Here is a 17,564-nt window from a genome sequence, read left to right on the forward strand (position 1 = left end):
TGTGATGGAGGGATTGTGAGGGAGGGATTCAGGAAATGTGTCTCAGGAAAGTGTGTCTCAGGAAAATGTGTGTGAACAAAGGGCCCATACATCAGTAGCTGCAACCTGATCTTACCAGGCAGCTTCTGAATTTCATAAATGTGTTTTGTGGTTTCAGGGGGAAAGGGAGTGTAGGCATGGGAGGGGGTTAATGGGATGGAAGGGAGGAGAGGGGTGTTTTTGGCTCCTGGATTATTTTGGTTTAGTATTAAAAAGGAATAAAGGAACATGAGAGTTGTGGGAGAGGAGTTGGTTTCAGGGTCTAGATGTCTTTTTAAAACAGGGTTCTATTTGGAGTTCTATTTGGAGTTCTATTTGGAGTTCTATTAGGGGGTTCTGTCTTACCGTGAGTTTCAGGACCAACCATGCATTCATTGAGCATTGCTATTCTTCAACAGGGGCTGTTAGGTCAGGGTGTTTGTCTGGCTGTGAAACCATTGAGCACCAGCACCCTTCTCCATCTTATGTGACCCAACAGCACTGGGGGCTGTCTGCAAATCCATTGGATGCCAAACGTTCTCAGCTGTCTGGAAAGCCATTGAACACCATCACGTTTTCAGCTCCCGAGACCCAGCTGACTGACCTTTTCCTTTGTCCTCATGTCTCCTCTCTCTGATAGGAGTCTGACAGAGAGTGATAGCAGAGCCCCGTAGTCATGACTCCTCTCTCTGATAGGCTCTGACAGGGAGGGATAGCATCAGACCCGTAGAGACCACATTCTCCCTGATCACTTGTCAGTACCCATTAGCCCCATTCACAGCCAGCTAACGCTATGGGCAATTCCCATTCACCGCTAATGCCCATTCCCCAAACATACTGTGTCCCAAATAGCACCCTATTCCCTATATAGTCCCCATAGAGCCCTGGTCAAAAGTAGTGCACTATATAGGTATTAGGATGCCATAAGTTTGTCAGCACTAACTCTCCTGTTTGTGAAGCTGCCCCACTGATGGCATTACAACCTAGCTAAACAGTTCTCTGAGCAGTTCACTGAAGATGAGATAAAAAAAAAAAAAAAAAAAAAACTATAACACAAATGATTTCTACACCTTGTGTATCAAAGGTAGTAGGGCTAGGAATGGTCAGGTCTGGGAAAGCAGTTAGGGAGAAAACCCTGAGATGGAGCCAAGGGGAATGTATTGGAGTGAGAGAGAAAAATAGAAAAATGGCGTCCGGTTTGTATTATGTGTTGAGAGGAAAGTCAGGTGGAAAGGAGAGACCCTGGGAAAGAGGAGCGTGAACACATTTTCACCAAGGCTACTGTAGGCCTTTCTGTTGTTTAAAGTGTGATGATGTATTATTACAACGTTCAATTGCTTCGTGGCTAGCCCATCGACCGTCTCATTTTCCATTGGAAGAAGTGTTGTTGTACAGTTTCTTCTCTTTGACCACAACCACCTGTTTAGTCTCAAGGCTAGATAACATTCCTCCTCACTATAGGCCGGGCTGGAGCTAGGGTGGAGAGAGATGTCAGGGGAGCCAATGAGAGAGAAAGGGGAGATGGAGTGAGGGATGGTTGGCCTTCACGATAATCTTACTGCTGACTTGGGGAAAAACTGTTGAGCTGCTGTCATGTCACTCTCCCTCTCCCCTCCCCTCCTCCCCTCCTCTCCTCCCTCTCCCTCTCCTCTCCTCTCCTCTCCTCTCCTCTCCTCTCCTCTCCTCTCCTCTCCTCTCCTCTCCTCTCCTCTCCTCTCCTCTCCTCTCCTCTCCCTTCCCCTCCTCTCCTCTCCCTCCTCTCCTTCTCCCTCCCTCCCCCCTCTCACTCTCCCTCCCCTTCTCTCCTCTCCCTCCCCCCTCCCCTCTCCCTCGCCCCCTCCTTTCCCTCGCCCTCTCCCCTTCCCTTCCCTCTCCCCCTCCCCTCTCTCCCCCTCCCTCTCCTTTCCCTCTCCCCCTCCTTTCCCTCTCCCCCCTCTCCCCCTCCTTTCCCTCTCCCCCCCTTTTCTCACCCATCCCCCTCCTTTCCCTCTCCCCCCCTTTCCCTCGCCCTCTCCCCTCTCTCCCTCTCCCCCTCTCCCTCTCCCCCTCCTTTCCCTCTCCCCCTCTCTCCCCCTCCCCCTCTCCCTCTCCCTCTCCCTCTCCCTCTCCCTCCCCCTCTCCCTCTCTCTCTCCCTCTCCCTCTCCCTCTCCCTACTTCTCCAGTAGTTCCACCGGGCCTCAAAACAAAACAGCAGGAGAGGAGCAAGGTAATGAGGGAGGAATGAAAGAGTGCAGTGTGTGGAAGCCCAGACTGCTCTTGGTCAGCTGCAGGAGGATGGGTAAGACTGCAGGAGGATGGGTAAGACTGCAGGAGGATGGGTAAGACTGCAGGAGGATGGGTAAGACTGCAGGAGGATGGGTAAGACTGCAGGAGGATGGGTAAGACGACAGGAGGGCGGGCTGAGGTCACCAACTCGCTCCGAGGCCCCTCTGTTGTCACGTGTTGCTGACGAAACTCTGAGGGTGACTTCAGTGGCGAGGGGATCAATAAACCCATTAACTTCGGGACACACTAGTGACTTGAATGATGCAATTCATGTTCCACTTTTAAATAATAAAATGAGCATGAGATTCAAATGAACAAATCCCCCGTCATCTACAAAATATAAACAGTAACATTGATTTGGGGAAGTACTTAATCTGTTACATGTGTCAAGTCTCAACATCAGACATAAACAAATGCACGTGTCATATAATTAGGCACGCCTCTCCATTCTTTTGTATGGACGCCTCTCCATTATTTTTTTTTACATTAAAAATAACGCAGTGCATTATGGGATTCCACTTCGCTATGAAGCCGGCAGCGTTGCAATGCTCAGTCGAAGTGCCTACCGGAGGGGCTAATTAGCCCCTACACCATCGATCATTTTCACTCCCTCAGCTTTGGGACACTTGTGCAAATGGAGGAGGTCCGAATGGGCGAGGGGAAGGGGTGATTTGGGATTCGGCCACTCTCTTCTCCTAATGCATGGAGATAGTTAGACGACTCTTCTTTGTATCTGTCCCATTATGGTGTCTGTGACAGCATGAGCCATTCAGGCCATCTCCATTTTGAAGTAGTAGATTTTATTCTTCTACTATATCTACGAGTTGGTAAACCAACTGAAAGGGTGCATACTGCCACCTGGAGGGTGTTGTTTGAACAGGTATAAAGCCAATGTTTTGAAGTGCCACCCAGATGACTACTTTAAAATTGTGAAATTCCTCAATGGCGCTGCCCTTGCTATAAACAGGTTTTTGGGTCCTCGGAGGCCTCCATCTCTAAGTCGTAATGTGACTGTTGCATTGTGGGTGGTGACCTCTAGGCACTTTAACAAACATGGCTTGTGATTTGGTTTGGTGTTGAGGCTTCGGTTCAAGGGAGACAACGACTCCAATGCACTGACTACTCTTATGGATTTTTTTTTTTTTTTAAACACCAAAATACAAGACGATCAACTGTGCCAGCCATCATGTCTTTGCTTAATTTCTCATCTTCTCAAATAGCAAAATCTGGCGTGAACATAGAGTATGTCTTCAAAATCACCAGTAAAACATTTTGATGAGGACCACAGTGTAATATAAAAGTAATTCCAGAGGTAACAGACGTAGACACACATTAACATTACATCAATCGTATGACACCGTATGACAACACCAGAGGAAATATCTGCCATTTAAAGAAAAAAAGCAATATCTCACAAAATCTGTTACGTAATAGTTTTTTCAGATCAATGTTTTCCAGCATATTGTGTTTGGGTCCTTTTTTTTTTTTTTTTTTTTTTTTAAACCTGTCAAGAAAGTCTTCAAAGAGAGCAGCAGTGTGTTTAATGTTTAGTATCTACAATAATATCCTCCTCCATCCATAAAGGTCCCTCCTCCCTCCACTCCGTTTGCAATAGAAGCAAACAAAATATGGTCACTGCTGTGTCGGTCGCCCCCCCCCTCCCCCTCCGCCCAGTTTGTTTGTAGGAAGGGAAGGAAACCCAGTTAGAAAACTTAAAAAGGAAACTACTAACTCTCTAAACTGAACAAATAAAATAAAAAAGAGTGAAGAAGGAAGAAGTTAGGATGCCAAAGTCTAGCATGACGAATACAAACAACCTGGATGGTGGTAGTCTGGTCCTCTACAGGTAGGCAGGCTGGCTGGCTCTAGTGTCCCACTACAGGCCCCCCTTACGTGGGCCATTCCCCCTACCCTACTCCCAGGCTTCGGACCTACTCCCGGCCTCCTCAGCTGCACTTGCAGGACTTGACGATCATGTTGGATAGCTGCTCTACTTTGGGGGTGCGTCCAGAGTAGTAGAGGATGGTAAGAGGCTCCAGGTCCTGGGGAACGCAGCAGGGAGACGCCGAGGCCTCTGGGTTCAGAGTGTTATACAGGCTCAGCAGCTATGGATGGACAGGAAAGAGACCAGGGCATAAAATATCATTCAGATGTTTTACCAGCCCAAATATTTTTCTGCTTCTAAAATTACACCAACAAAAACACACACACACACAAAAAAAACTGATGAACATGCTTTGTAATTTTTCTAAAACAATAAATGTATTACTAGTAAGAAGTAACTAATGTGGTATATAGAATAATTAAATTTTTTTGTGACCTGAGTCTTTTAACCAAAATATCACAGATGAGACAAATATATGTTCACCTGTCCCTTTAAGGGCGGGAGGTTACCGTGGTAGCGCGACTCGAGTCATGTTTGTGCCTGTGAGATTGAGTCTGACTAGTAGAAGCGTCGTCGTCTCTTCCCTAGCAGTTGAAACGCAAACATAGAAAAACAACCTAGCTTGTGAACAAAACAATGTAAATAGCCAAGAAACACAAGGACAAAGTCTCACTTCAGTAGACTTTAGTTTCAAGTAAATTAAACCAATTTTTATGCCTGTGCACAGCGCTTCTAAAAATGAATCTCACTCAGCTCTTCAGGTGCGCACAGCTCCCAACCAGGCAGTGTTGCAGAGCAAGGTGGAAAAGGCTATATATGATTCGTAGTTATTTGACTTTGTGCGATTAATTTACCAGCTATGAAACAACACAGCGGATATACTTTGAGAACAGCTACCGTAGCATTTATTTTACTATAAATGTGATCATACTTGACTTTTTATTCACAAATGCAAGTGAAATGCTCGGGACGGTGGAGCCCTGAGCACCCGCCAACGTGGCTGGTGAAATAGACATCTTACCCGCCAATGCGTGTAACTTGCCTAGTTAAATAAAGGTAAGAAAAAAAAAAAAAAAGCCAAAAACCTACCCGCATTTGGCAGGTGGCGGGTGTTAATTTTAGTCCCTGAAGGAGACATTTAAGTGTTTCTGATGTGGAAGCTGAAATGTGGATTAATGTTGATTAATGTGCAACTGTCCCTGTTAAACTAAATTGCGTAAATAAGTCAATCCTGGCAGATCAGAATTTTATTCTGGTTGAGTTCTGTGTATGATGTAATTTTGCTGTCTCACTGTACCTATTGAGCAGCTACCTAGCTAGCCTGTCTTTTTCTTGTCATTATAGCCTTGTGGTTATTTGCGCCAATTGCCCTCACCTATGTGTGTGTGGTTATCAGATTGCCCTCACCTGTGTGTGTGTGTGTGAGTGTGTGAGTGGTGTTAGATTGCCCTCACCTGTGTGAGTGGTGTTAGATTGCCCTCACCTGTGTGTGTGTGTGTGAGTGGTGTCAGATTGCCCTCACCTGTGTGTGTGTGGTGTCGGAGCTCCTCAGGTAGGGGCAGGGTCCAGAGCAGTAGTTAGCGAAGTATCCTTTAGGCTCGTGGATCCACTTCCAGTCCAGGTCCCGACGGAAGTCAATGTAGAGACGACGAACACAGCAGTTCTCCTCAACAGTGCTGGGAAAGGAGCACAACTAACTATGGTGAATCACTCATACATTTACATTTTAGTCATTTAGCAGACGCTCTTATCCAGAGTGACTTACAGTTAGTGAGTGCATTCATTTTTCATACTGCGCCCCCCCCCCCCGTGGGAAACGAACCCCATACCTTGTCACTTATACAACAATGAGCTAGGTAGCCAGCTTTGATAACTGTTCAGTTACACCTCAAGATTTTTCTTGTTAACACACAACTTTAGTTAGTCAGCTGAAGTTGCAATTAAAGTTATTCAAGTTTATCTCGTCTTGATCAACCAACACATGTAGAATGGTTTCAGATTGAACATATGGGAAGGTTAGCTCATTGATCCTCCTTCTGCTGCTATTGTTGTTTATGTACAAGAAACTACTGCTGACTTGTTTAGAAACCCCACAGAGTCTAAGGCGCCTTTCAGGATTTGACAACCGACAGGTGGAAACAGAAGTGACAACAGTTTCAGGAAGGGTCCTTACGAGAAACAGTAGTTGGTGTCCAGGGCCCGTTTGCGTCTGCGTGGCTGTGAGTCGAGGCGGTGAGGAGGGATCATCATGAGGAGGAGGTGAGGCAGGTGCTGCTCCTTCCTCTTCTTCAGACGACCCAGGTCCCAACGACCCAGCTCCTCGTACTCCTCTTCCACACCTGCAGCAGAGAGAGAGGTCAGAGGTCAGTCATTACATTTCAGCCAGTACATGTCAGACATTTTGTATGTTTCTCCCCTGCAGCAGAGCGAGAGAGAGGTCAAAGGTCAGTCATTACAATACAACTTTATTAATCCCAGAGAGGCAATTTGTTCAAATAGTACACACACACACACACACACACACACACACACACACACACACACACACACACACACACACACACACACACACACACACACACACACACACACACACACACACACACACACACACACGGGCAGTATAAGAACTACAATATCAACACTTAAGGCATCAATTAAAATGTGCATGGTGCAATTTAAGAAACTAAAAGTTCACGGAAGCCACAGTTGTTAATTCATGTCAGGGTTAAACTATCTCTAGAATTGTCCCTAGATCTTCCTTGATGGTCCTGTTAACCAGGTGGATGGCCTCGGGCTGAAACGAGGCCCTGCTCCTATTGGTGGAGCACTTCAGACAGCGCAGGCGGCGTCCAAGGGGGGAGCAATTTGAACTGCGGGTTGAGGACATGGGTGCTGTCCCCCAGGATGCCATAGGACTTCCTCCTGGCCTGCTGCTCAGTTACTGAGCTAGTCCTTCTGTGACTTTGTCTTGTAAAGCCTTTTTAAATGTTAGTGTTTTTTGAATGTCAGTTCAAAGTTCAGTTTGTCAAAAGGAACACAGATGCAGCTCAGGAAGCTGTCAGTATGTGGGGGACTCAGGAAGCTGTCAGTATGTGGGGGACAGAGCAAGACTTGCAGTTCACTGTCAGTTATTGGGTGGTAACAACAAAGGACTTGATGTTTTCCCGGAAAAGACCTCACAAGGAAGAGAATGTTATGCCTACTGACCTTTGAACTTGACCTCCAGCACTTCGTTCACATTGTCGATGATGTCACCGTTGGGGTTGAAGGTGTGGCAGGGGCAGTGCACGCTGATCTCCAGACCCAGGTTGGTCTCTGAGAGGAGATAGGCATCACGTCAATCAATTAGTGCTTAGCGATTAACCGACATTTTGGTAATTCTTCGGTTTTTAACAAACGAATTCACCGACGTCGGTTCAATTATCTGAATTCCATTTTGTTCGTTTTTTTTTCTTTCTGTGAGCTCTGTGTGCAGTTTCTGTAGAGATAAATCAGATCCAGCCTGAACTGTGCGATGTAGTAGGGAGTTGGAGTTTCCAACAGGCCAATATTCTATACTGAACAAAAATATAAACGCAAGATGTAAAGTGTTGGTCCCATGTTTCATGAGCTGAAATAAAAGATCGCAGAAATGTTCCATATGCACAAAAATATAATTCTCTTAAATTGTGTTTACATCCTTGTTAGTGAGCATTTCCCCTTTGCTAAGATAATCCATCCACCTGACAGGTGTGGCAAATCAAGAAGCTGATTAAACAGCATGATCATTACACAGGTGCACCTTGTGCTGGGGACAATAAAAGGCCACTCTAAAATGTGCAGTTTTGTCACACAACACAATGCCACAGATGTCTCAAGTTTTGAGGGAGCGTGCAATTGGCATGCAGACTGTAGGAATGTCCACCAGAGCTGTTGCCAGAGAATTTAATGTTCATTTCTCTACCATAAGCCGGCAACGTTGTTTTAGAGAATTTGGCAGTACGTTCAACCAGGCCTCACAACCGCAGACCACGTGTAACGACTCCAGCCCAGGACCTCCACATCCGGCTTCTTCACCTGCGGGATCGTCTGAGACCAGCCACCCAGACATCTGATGAAACTGAGGAGTATTTCTGTCTGTAATAAAGCCCTATTGTGGGTAAAAACATATTCTGATTGGCTGAGCCTGGCTCCCCAGTGGGTGGGCCTATGCCCTCCCAGGCCCACCCATGGCTGCACCCCTGCCCAGTCATGTGAAATCCATAGATTAGGGCCTAATGAATTTATTTCAATTGACTGATTTCCTTATATTAACTGTAAAATCGTTGAAATTGTTGCACGTTGTGTTTTATATTTTTGTTCCGTATACATAGTTTAATGCAGGAAATGTGGTAATTAACTACGACAATAATCCATTGCACGGCCGCTTAAACTTGTCAGGTCTGTGAGGAGCAGACATGGAGACTGAGAACAGAGAACGCGCGATCGAGAGGAAGAGAAAGCAGTTGCGTTTTACGAGCCTGAAAATACATTAAGTGATTGATAGTTGGTATTCAGCAGTCATAAAAGTATGTGTCACGCCCTGGCTCTGGGGACTCTAGTATGTTGAGCCAGGGTGTGAGTTTTCATTTGTTTATGTTCTAGTTGTTGTATATCTATGTTGGCCAGGGTGGCTCCCAATCAGAGACGGCTGTAGCTCGTTGTCTCTGATTGGGAGTCATACTTAGGTAGCCGTTAGGCATTCATTATTTGTGGTTTCTTGTTCTTATTTGGTTTGTGTTATACCGTAGACGTCGCGTTATCGTCTGTTGTTTTGATCGTGTGATCATTCTCTAAATAAATATGTTCACCCTCAACGCTGCGCCTTGGTCCTCCTCCTTAGACGATCGTGACAGTATGCCTTATTTACTTTGAAGAATTACTAAAAATAGTGATTTTGTCAGACAGCAGCTCTATAGAGATGAGATGACTTGGAATGAAATAATAAAGCCGTCAAATAAAACAAATGTAATATACAACTGAAATATTGTAATAAAGTAATGTGAATATATGATGGTTAATAAGTGATAAGCAGTAATGGTCAGTCACTACCATCATGGGACTTTTATTTGTATAATTGTTTTATTCTCTGTTACAGCATTCAATCCACATAATGCATAGTGCATTTAATTATTATTATTATAATAGTACTTCTTTTTTTTGCCGAAACCGAACCGACCTCAAAAAGCACAAATTGCTCAGCACTACAATCAATTAATTAATCAATTGTTGGCATGGTCACCTCTGTACATCAGCCACTCCCGTACTGCCTCTGTCACGTCGAAGGAGACCCATTCTGGCGTTCCCTTGGTCAGCACGTTCTTGGCTCCAATGTAGCGCTGCTTAGCTATGTGCTCGTCTGGCCTCAGGATCTGAAAGCCAAGGGTAGGTGAGTTACTGTATATGAACGATACAGAGCCGCTACACTGATCCAATAACAACTGATGCTATTGGAACTTGAGAAGCGTAAAGAAACTCCACAATAAGGATGTCATTTCTGGCATTACTACATGGCACCACATGTCATATTCTAGAGCAGAGGCTTTAGAGACAGATGCTTGCAGAAGGTTTGGGGTACATTCAGTTTTCAATTCAAAAAGTGAATCGGCATCCAAATAAAAAGGCTCAATTAAACTCTCAAACAGTGGAAGCTACTCAGAGGAGGAAGTGGAGGACCATCCTCCTCAGTGAATTTGATAAAAATCGAAATTGTAAAACATTTAAGTTATCCTTTTTAGATAAAACTATACTAAATATATTCACGTCACCAAATAATTGATTAAAACACACAATTTTGCAAAGAAGATCTACAGTCGCCTCAACCGCACTCTGTACAGTAGCACCATGGTATAGCCGGAGGACAGCTAGCTTCCGTCCTCCTCTGGGTACATTGACTTAAATACAAAACCTAGGAGGCTCATGGCTCTCACCCCCTTCCATAGACTTACACAGTAATTATGACAACTTCTGGAGGACGTCCTCCAACCTATCAGAGCTCTTGCAGCATGAACTGACATTTTGTCCACCCAATCAAAGGATCAGAGAATGAATCTAGTACTGAAAGCATAACGATACAGCTAGCTAGCACTGCAGTGCATAAAATGCGGTGAGTAGTTGACTCAAAGACAGAGAAAAGACTAGTTGAACAGTTTAACAAATTAATTTCTTCCAAAATGAATGACAAGCAAGAGAGAAATGTCTTCATTTTTTAAAACTTTCACTTACTTAGCTAGCAAATGCAGCTATCTAGTTCAGCCTACTGAAACACCCTGCTCAAACAGAGGGATGCTATGTTAGCTAGCTGGCTATGACTTTCCATCACAAAACTGGAACTCTTCCAAGTCAAGGTAAGCTTTTGGTTTTACAAATGTATTGCCACTGGGGCCCGCCTGTGTAACTGCTTACTGACTGTACACTGTAACATTACTGCATGATTGTAGTGGGTTTACAAACACGTTAGTTCTATTAGCTATGTTGACTATGACGTTTATTTTAGCTAATATGGGGACAACGATAAAGGCTGTGTGTAGCGGTTATGATATGGTTTGGCTTGGAAAGGTTTTTATGCCTGGTCACATACAGCTGATGTGTTCTGCATTAAAGTCCACAAGCGAAGGGACAAGGTGAGAGGAGGAGAGAGCATAGATGCGAGAAGGAATACAAAATGGCTGCTATGAAAGTGAACTGTGTTTACGTGTGATCAGGGATGTAGTCCCCTGTAGCTCAGTTGGTAGAGCATGGCGCTTGCAATGCCAGGGTTGTGGGTTCGTTTCCCACGGGGGGCCAGTATGAAAATGTATGCACTCGCTAACTGTAAGTCGCTCTGGATAAGAGCGTCTGCTAAATGACTAAAATGTCAAATGTATTAATTCCGCCGATTCTGTTGAAAAACTTTTCTTAAACGGAACAAAATGGGGATAAATACCTGAATTTGTCCAATAGAAACTCTCGTTTGCAACTGTTGAACTAATGATTACACCGTATATCAGCTAAATGCAGGGAAGAGTGTGCAAGCCGGTATTGAATGTCACTGTCTGTCCATGTGTCACCTCAAATTAGTCTCTCGACCTGTGTGCACCTACATTGTAGACTTTATTTCATAGGCTAGGTTATAGCAACCTCATGATGGGTACAGGGATAATTTGAGTATCATGTAGTAGCCTAAACCTATCAATGTTACGTTGAGCTGGGTGAACGGAATATCAAAGACAAGTCATCCAACATGCTGTAATAGAAATAAGGCCATGCTCATGAAAAAATAAAATAATCCTCCCACATCTTAAAACGGCACTGACCGCCACTGCTCTCAAAGTATATGAAAGGAAACTACTATTTGAACCCATGTGTGGTGCTGGTCTGTTGACAACATCCTGCTGGCCTGAGCTCTGCACACATTCTCCAGGACACACACTAGCGCTACCTTGCCCCGAGCCAGACCCTGCACACATTCTCCAGGCCTGACAAGCTGGAGTTAGGGTCTGGCGGCTGGCTGGCTGCCCACCACCAAACCACAAGCTGGATTTCATTGTCTCTCTCCTCTTCCTCAGTTGAAACTGTGAAGTTTGAGAAATGGGGTTGTGGAATAACAGGCAACTTGTTTTGTTTTTGGTCAATGCCAGTATGGTGAACCTATCTGTGGTGTGGTGAACTTATATGTGGTAAACTAAACCTTCTGGTCATTAGAACATGTAAAAAGTCCACTACCGATCATGCTCCTTAGCAACAAAAGCTGATGAATTGCAGATCTTTAAAAAAAATAATGCCTGGGAGGTGACGGTGCGTGAAGTATCTTCGGGCACTGTGTTTCCTCTACCAGGAGCCTTGGGGCACTGTGCTTCCTCTACCAGGAGCCTCCCTCACATCTTGGGGCACTGTGCTTCCTCTACCAGGAGCCTCCCTCACATCTTGGGGCACTGTGCTTCCTCTACCAGGAGCCTCCCTCACATCTTGGGGCACTGTGTTTCCTCTACCAGGAGCCTCCCTCACATCTTGGGGCACTGTGTTTCCTCTACCAGGAGCCTTGGGGCACTGTGTTTCCTCTACCAGGAGCCTTGGGGCACTGTGCTTCCTCTACCAGGAGCCTCCCTCACATCTTGGGGCACTGTGTTTCCTCTACCAGGAGTCTCCCTCACATCTTGGGGCACTGTGTTTCCTCTACCAGGAGCCTCCCTCACATACTCTTTTGACCCCTGCCTAAAGAGCTTGACTTCTAGCAGTATCAATTGACAAGTCTTACATCCCAAATGGCGCCCTATTCCCTTTACAGTACACTACCTTTGATCAGGACCAATAGGGATCTGGTCAAAAGTAGTGCACTATATAGGGAATAGGGTGCCATTTGGGACGTAACCCCGTGTTGATGCCTGATGACCTGGATGTTGCTCTGCGGGCCTTTGGGTGCCCTGCCTCGAAATAAAACTAGGAGGAAAGACTTATCATTGTCAGGTGGAGTTGAAGATCTCTGAAGGACATGCAGAGACGGAGGGTACCTTTCACATACCTGGTAAAGCTCCACCCTCTGTTCATTCCTATTGGCAGCAGAGTTTGGAACCCTGAGAGCACGGAACTCTGCTCGGAACAGGTTGGTGGAGTTCCTCTCCATGGCCGACACGTTGAAACGGAACACTTTGGAGGTGACGCCTTTAGGACAGTAGGGAAGGTCATCTGTAGGACAGAGAGAAGAGACCACAGTCAGTCACAATGAACCAAATTATGTTCCTACAAATCTTAACCAATGGACTAGTTGGAGGTGATGACATTGGGAGAGTAGGGCAGGTTATTGGAGATAGTGGGGAAGGTTGTTGGAGACCGAGAGGAGACAGACAGTTGGGCAGTTTGTTGGAGACAGACACTAGGGCAGGTTGTTGGAGACAGACAGTAGGGCAGGTTGTTGGAGACAGACACTAGGGCAGGTTGTTGGAGACCGAGAGGAGACAGACAGTAGGGCTGGTTGTTGGAGACAGACAGTAGGGCAGGTTGTTGGAGACAGACAGTAGGGCAGGTTGTTGGAGACAGACAGTAGGGCAGGTTGTTGGAGACAGACACTAGGGCAGGTTGTTGGAGACAGACACTAGGGCAGGTTGTTGGAGACAGAGAGGAGACAGACAGTAGGGCAGGTTGTTGGAGACAGACACTAGGGCAGGTTGTTGGAGACAGACACTAGGGCAGGTTGTTGGAGACCGAGAGGAGACAGACAGTAGGGCTGGTTGTTGGAGACAGACAGTAGGGCAGGTTGTTGGAACAGACAGTAGGGCAGGTTGTTGGAGACAGAGAGGAGACAGACACTAGGGCAGGTTGTTGGAGACCGAGAGGAGACAGACACTAGGGCAGGTTGTTGGAGACAGACAGTAGGGCAGGTTGTTGGAACAGACAGTAGGGCAGGTTGTTGGAGACAGAGAGGAGACAGACACTAGGGCAGGTTGTTGGAGACCGAGAGGAGACAGACACTAGGGCAGGTTGTTGGAGACAGACACTAGGGCAGGTTGTTGGAGACAGAGAGGAGACAGACAGTAGGGCAGGTTGTTGGAGACAGACACTAGGGCAGTGTATTTGCAAGAAACAGGCATAGCAGGACAGCGCTCAGTAATGCTTCAACACTGTGATGTTAATACCCTTAGCACAGTCGGGCAGGTCTTCTGTAAGAGAGAGGAGGAGAGAAGAAAGAGATCAGAAATGCTTGATCACTTGGTGAGGGCAGTAGGGAAACATCTATAACAGCCAGAGGAGGGCAGTAGGGAAGGTCACCTATAACAGTCAGGACGGCAGTATGGAAGGTCACATAACAGTCAGGAGCTCCTGAGTGGCGCAGTGGTCTAAGGCACTGCATCGCAGTGCTAACTGTGCCACTAGAGATCCTGGTTCGAATCCAGGCTCTGTCGCAGCCGGCCGCGACCGGGAGACTCATGGGCGGCGCACAATTGGCCCAGCGTTGTCCAGGATAGGGGAGGGAATGGAAAGTAGCTCAGTTGATAGAGCATGGCGTTTGCAACGCCAGGGTTGTGGGTTCGATTCCCACGGGGGGCCAGTATAAAAAAATATGTATTCACTAACTGTAAGTCGCTCTGGATAAGAGCGTCTGCTAAATGACTAAAATGTAAATGTAGGAGGGCAGTAGGGAAGGTCACCTATAACAGTCAGGAGGGCAGTGGGGAAGGTCTCCTATAACAGTCAGGAGGGCAGTGGGGAAGGTCACCTATAACAGTCAGAGGAGGGCAGTAGGGAAGGTCATTTATAACAGTCAGGGGGGCAGTGGGGAAGGCCACCTATAACAGTCAGGAGGGCAGTGGGGAAGGTCACCTATAACAGTCAGGAGGGCAGTGGGGAAGGTCACCTATAACAGTCAGGAGGGCAGTGGGGAAGGTCACCTATAACAGTCAGGAGGGCAGTGGGGAAGGTCACCTATAACAGTCAGGAGGGCAGTAGGGAAGGTCACCTATAACAGTCAGGAGGGCAGTAGGGAAGGTCACCTATAACAGTCAGGAGGGCAGTAGGGAAGGTCACCTATAACAGTCAGGAGGGCAGTAGGGAAGGTCACCTATAACAGTCAGAGGAGGGCAGTAGGGAAGGTCATTTATAACAGTCAGGGGGGCAGTGGGGAAGGTCACCTATAACAGTCAGGAGGGCAGTAGGGAAGGTCACCTATAACAGCCAGAGGAGGAAAAAGAAGGAAGCAGTACAACAACTTGATGTCATCTATAAATATTGGTGAATGCCTATCGTTCTCCAAACACTGAAGGCTTCCGCCCAAATGTGTCCGTTTGCTCTGACCTCTGCTGCTTAAAAAATACATTAAAACATAAATATTTCAGTGAGTGTAGGATTTTCCTTTTTCCCAGTATATGCCTTTTGAACCCAGCACCCAAATACTTTTTGTTATTACAATTTTGCTTTGTTGAACACGCCAATTCCTCTTTCTACAGTCAGAAGAGACCCAGCTCAGTAACAACATTGCTTTCAAACCAACATGCAGATGACTGTAAGTTACCACAAAGCTGAACCAGTGGACTCTAGACTGATTTTTTTTTTACCACAGAAGTTATCATTGCTAACTAAAAAAAATACAAAAAAATAATGTATGCACTCACTAACTGTAAGTCGCTCTGGATAAGAGCGTCTGCTAAATGACTAAAATGTAAAATGTAAATGTAACTTCACAGGGGGTCAGTGTGCTGCTAACGGCTAGCCTGCTAATGGCTAGCCTCCCTGCTGTCCGACTTCTGGCTCGAATCAGGGAGGTTCTCCCTCGCAACACACGTGACCGCACTGTTTGACAACGTTACCAATTTGGTTGAGCCACTCAAAAGGTACTTCCTTGAGGGGCCCCGTCCGCGACATTTCAGGCTAGCTGTGGAGTGAGCTTACGACACGTTGTTACCTCCGTTACCCGAAGAAATGTCCGCTTTGTCCAGAATGAATGTCCATGTGCATCTAATACCTTTCTCAGACAAGCAATTGGACACCCTAAAAAAAATTACGTGGCAGAAAACGTTCTACCCATTGATCAAAATTGCTTGAAAGACGTCTTTTCAACCACATATATGTATTTTCAACATCTTTTCAACATCTTGTGCGCATAGGTTCACCTTGAACCACCACTGATGAACCAACTGTTGACTCGGTAGATACTTCCCACTGCATTGTCCAGTAGACGCCACATTTGCTCCTCAACGTAGGTGACTTGGCATCAAGAACCCTGCTGAGCTTCTTCTTCAGTAATTGACCGGCTAGCTTTCTTTCTATGAATCAACAACAGTTGTTTTCCCCCACGCCAGGTTTAGTCGCAGCTCACATTGTCCGCTTCCCAAACGGCACCCTATCTCCTATATAGTGCACTACTTTTGACCAGGGACCATAGAGCTCTGGTCAAAAGGAGTGCACTATATATAAGGAATAGGATGCCGTTTGGGACACAGGCCGTAATCATTAACGATGTAACGCAGTCAATGCCCTCAAGTGACTTTACTCCTTTCCTGAATTAACTACTGACACATGGCTTCGGCATGGAACCTGATAACATGCTTCCGTCATCAGCTAAAGTCAGAGGGCTATTTTCTCCCTCTCAACTGAGGTAGCGGCTGGGGGGGGGGGGGGGGAAGGGAACATTTATTTTCTAAGTCAAGTAGCGTCCCCGTTTGGCTTGGAGTGACGTCACCTCTGCTGTCCTCAGTGTGCTGACCACTAGACCAGACCTCCGCCCATATTCAGAAAGCCCCTCAGAGTAAGAGTGCTGATCTAGGATCAGGACCTCTCTGTCCATATAATCTTATTCAATATGATCTAAAAAGGTCAAACTAATCTCATATCAGCTCTCCTACGCTGGGTTTGTGAATACAGGGCTAGCCCAACCCAGCCCAGCCCAGCCCAGCCCAGCCCAGCCCAGACCAGTCCAGACCAGCACTCACAGCCCTTCGGCTCCGACCACATGATGACTTCTCTACAACCCCTACATTTTCAGTCATTTAGCAGATGCTCTTATCCTGAGCGACTTACAGTTAGTGAGTGCATACATTTTCATACTGGCCCCCCGTGCGAAACGAACCCACAACCCTGGCGTTGCAAGTGCCATGCTCTACCAACTGAGCTACAGGGGACATACCCTCCACTCCTCCATCCCTGCCTGTCTATAAAAGGAAACTTTTCAAATAACCTGTCTGTCTCCCAACACAGCAACTTAACTTTCTTTCCCGCCTTAACGTTCTGTTTCATTTGCACCTCTCAGGGATTTGAGAGGTGCAAATGTTCGCCTTATATCCGCCAAAGGTCAACAGTTTACCTAAAGCCTTTGAGCAGAGCTGTCAGGAGCTAACGTGTTTGCCCACACCATCCTAAAGAGGTGGTAAAGGAAAGGAGTGATGTCACTGGCTCTGAGTCAACGAGAGAGAGAGAGAGAGAGAGAGAGAGAGAGAGAGAGAGAGAGAGAGAGAGAGAGAGAGAGAGATCCAAGTGCCGTCCCAAATGGCACCCTATTCCCTACGCACTACTTTTGACGAGAGTGTAGTCATGCACTGTTTCGGGAATCGGCTTCTATTTGCTGTATCTGTCCGCCAGATAGGGCTTGACCGCAGTACTTTCTGAGCAATACGCCTCTCAGCAAACACAGGAAGCTGGTTCTCTCAGTCTCTCACCTCCCTCTAAAACACTTCTCCTGGTGTGGAAGTAGTAGAGGTCTGGTCTGAAGCAGTAGAGGTCTGGTCTGAAGCAGTAGAGGTCTGGTCTGAAGCAGTAGAGGTCTGGTCTGAAGCAGTAGAGGTCTGGTCTGAAGCAGTAGAGGTCCGAAGTAGTAGAGGTCTGGTCTGAAGCAGGAGAGGTCCGAAGTAGTAGAGGTCTGGTCTGAAGCGGTAGAGGTCTGGTCTGAAGCAGTAGAGGTCTGGTCTG

At 46.4% G+C, this 17,564-nt stretch overlaps 1 protein-coding gene across 1 annotated transcript in view; it reads right to left on the reverse strand.

Annotated features, from left to right (window-relative positions):
* Positions 1 to 3,247: 3,247 nt before the first annotated feature.
* Positions 3,248 to 17,564, reverse strand: part of LOC311106311 (transforming growth factor beta-3 proprotein-like) — a 36,073-nt gene continuing 21,756 nt past the window's right edge. Inside the window, exons 2-7 of the mRNA XM_084148616.1 lie at positions 12,691 to 12,854; positions 9,433 to 9,562; positions 7,380 to 7,487; positions 6,343 to 6,508; positions 5,692 to 5,845; positions 3,248 to 4,389 (exon numbers count right to left, since the gene is read on the reverse strand). Coding sequence (XP_084004742.1) covers positions 4,231 to 4,389; positions 5,692 to 5,845; positions 6,343 to 6,508; positions 7,380 to 7,487; positions 9,433 to 9,562; positions 12,691 to 12,854 — 881 coding nt within the window. The 3' untranslated portion in view covers positions 3,248 to 4,230. The remainder of the gene's footprint in view (positions 4,390 to 5,691; positions 5,846 to 6,342; positions 6,509 to 7,379; positions 7,488 to 9,432; positions 9,563 to 12,690; positions 12,855 to 17,564) is intronic.

Source organism: Coregonus lavaretus, assembly GCF_964263955.1.
Source record: "Coregonus lavaretus genome assembly, chromosome: 31".
Lineage (NCBI taxonomy): Eukaryota > Metazoa > Chordata > Actinopteri > Salmoniformes > Salmonidae > Coregonus > Coregonus lavaretus.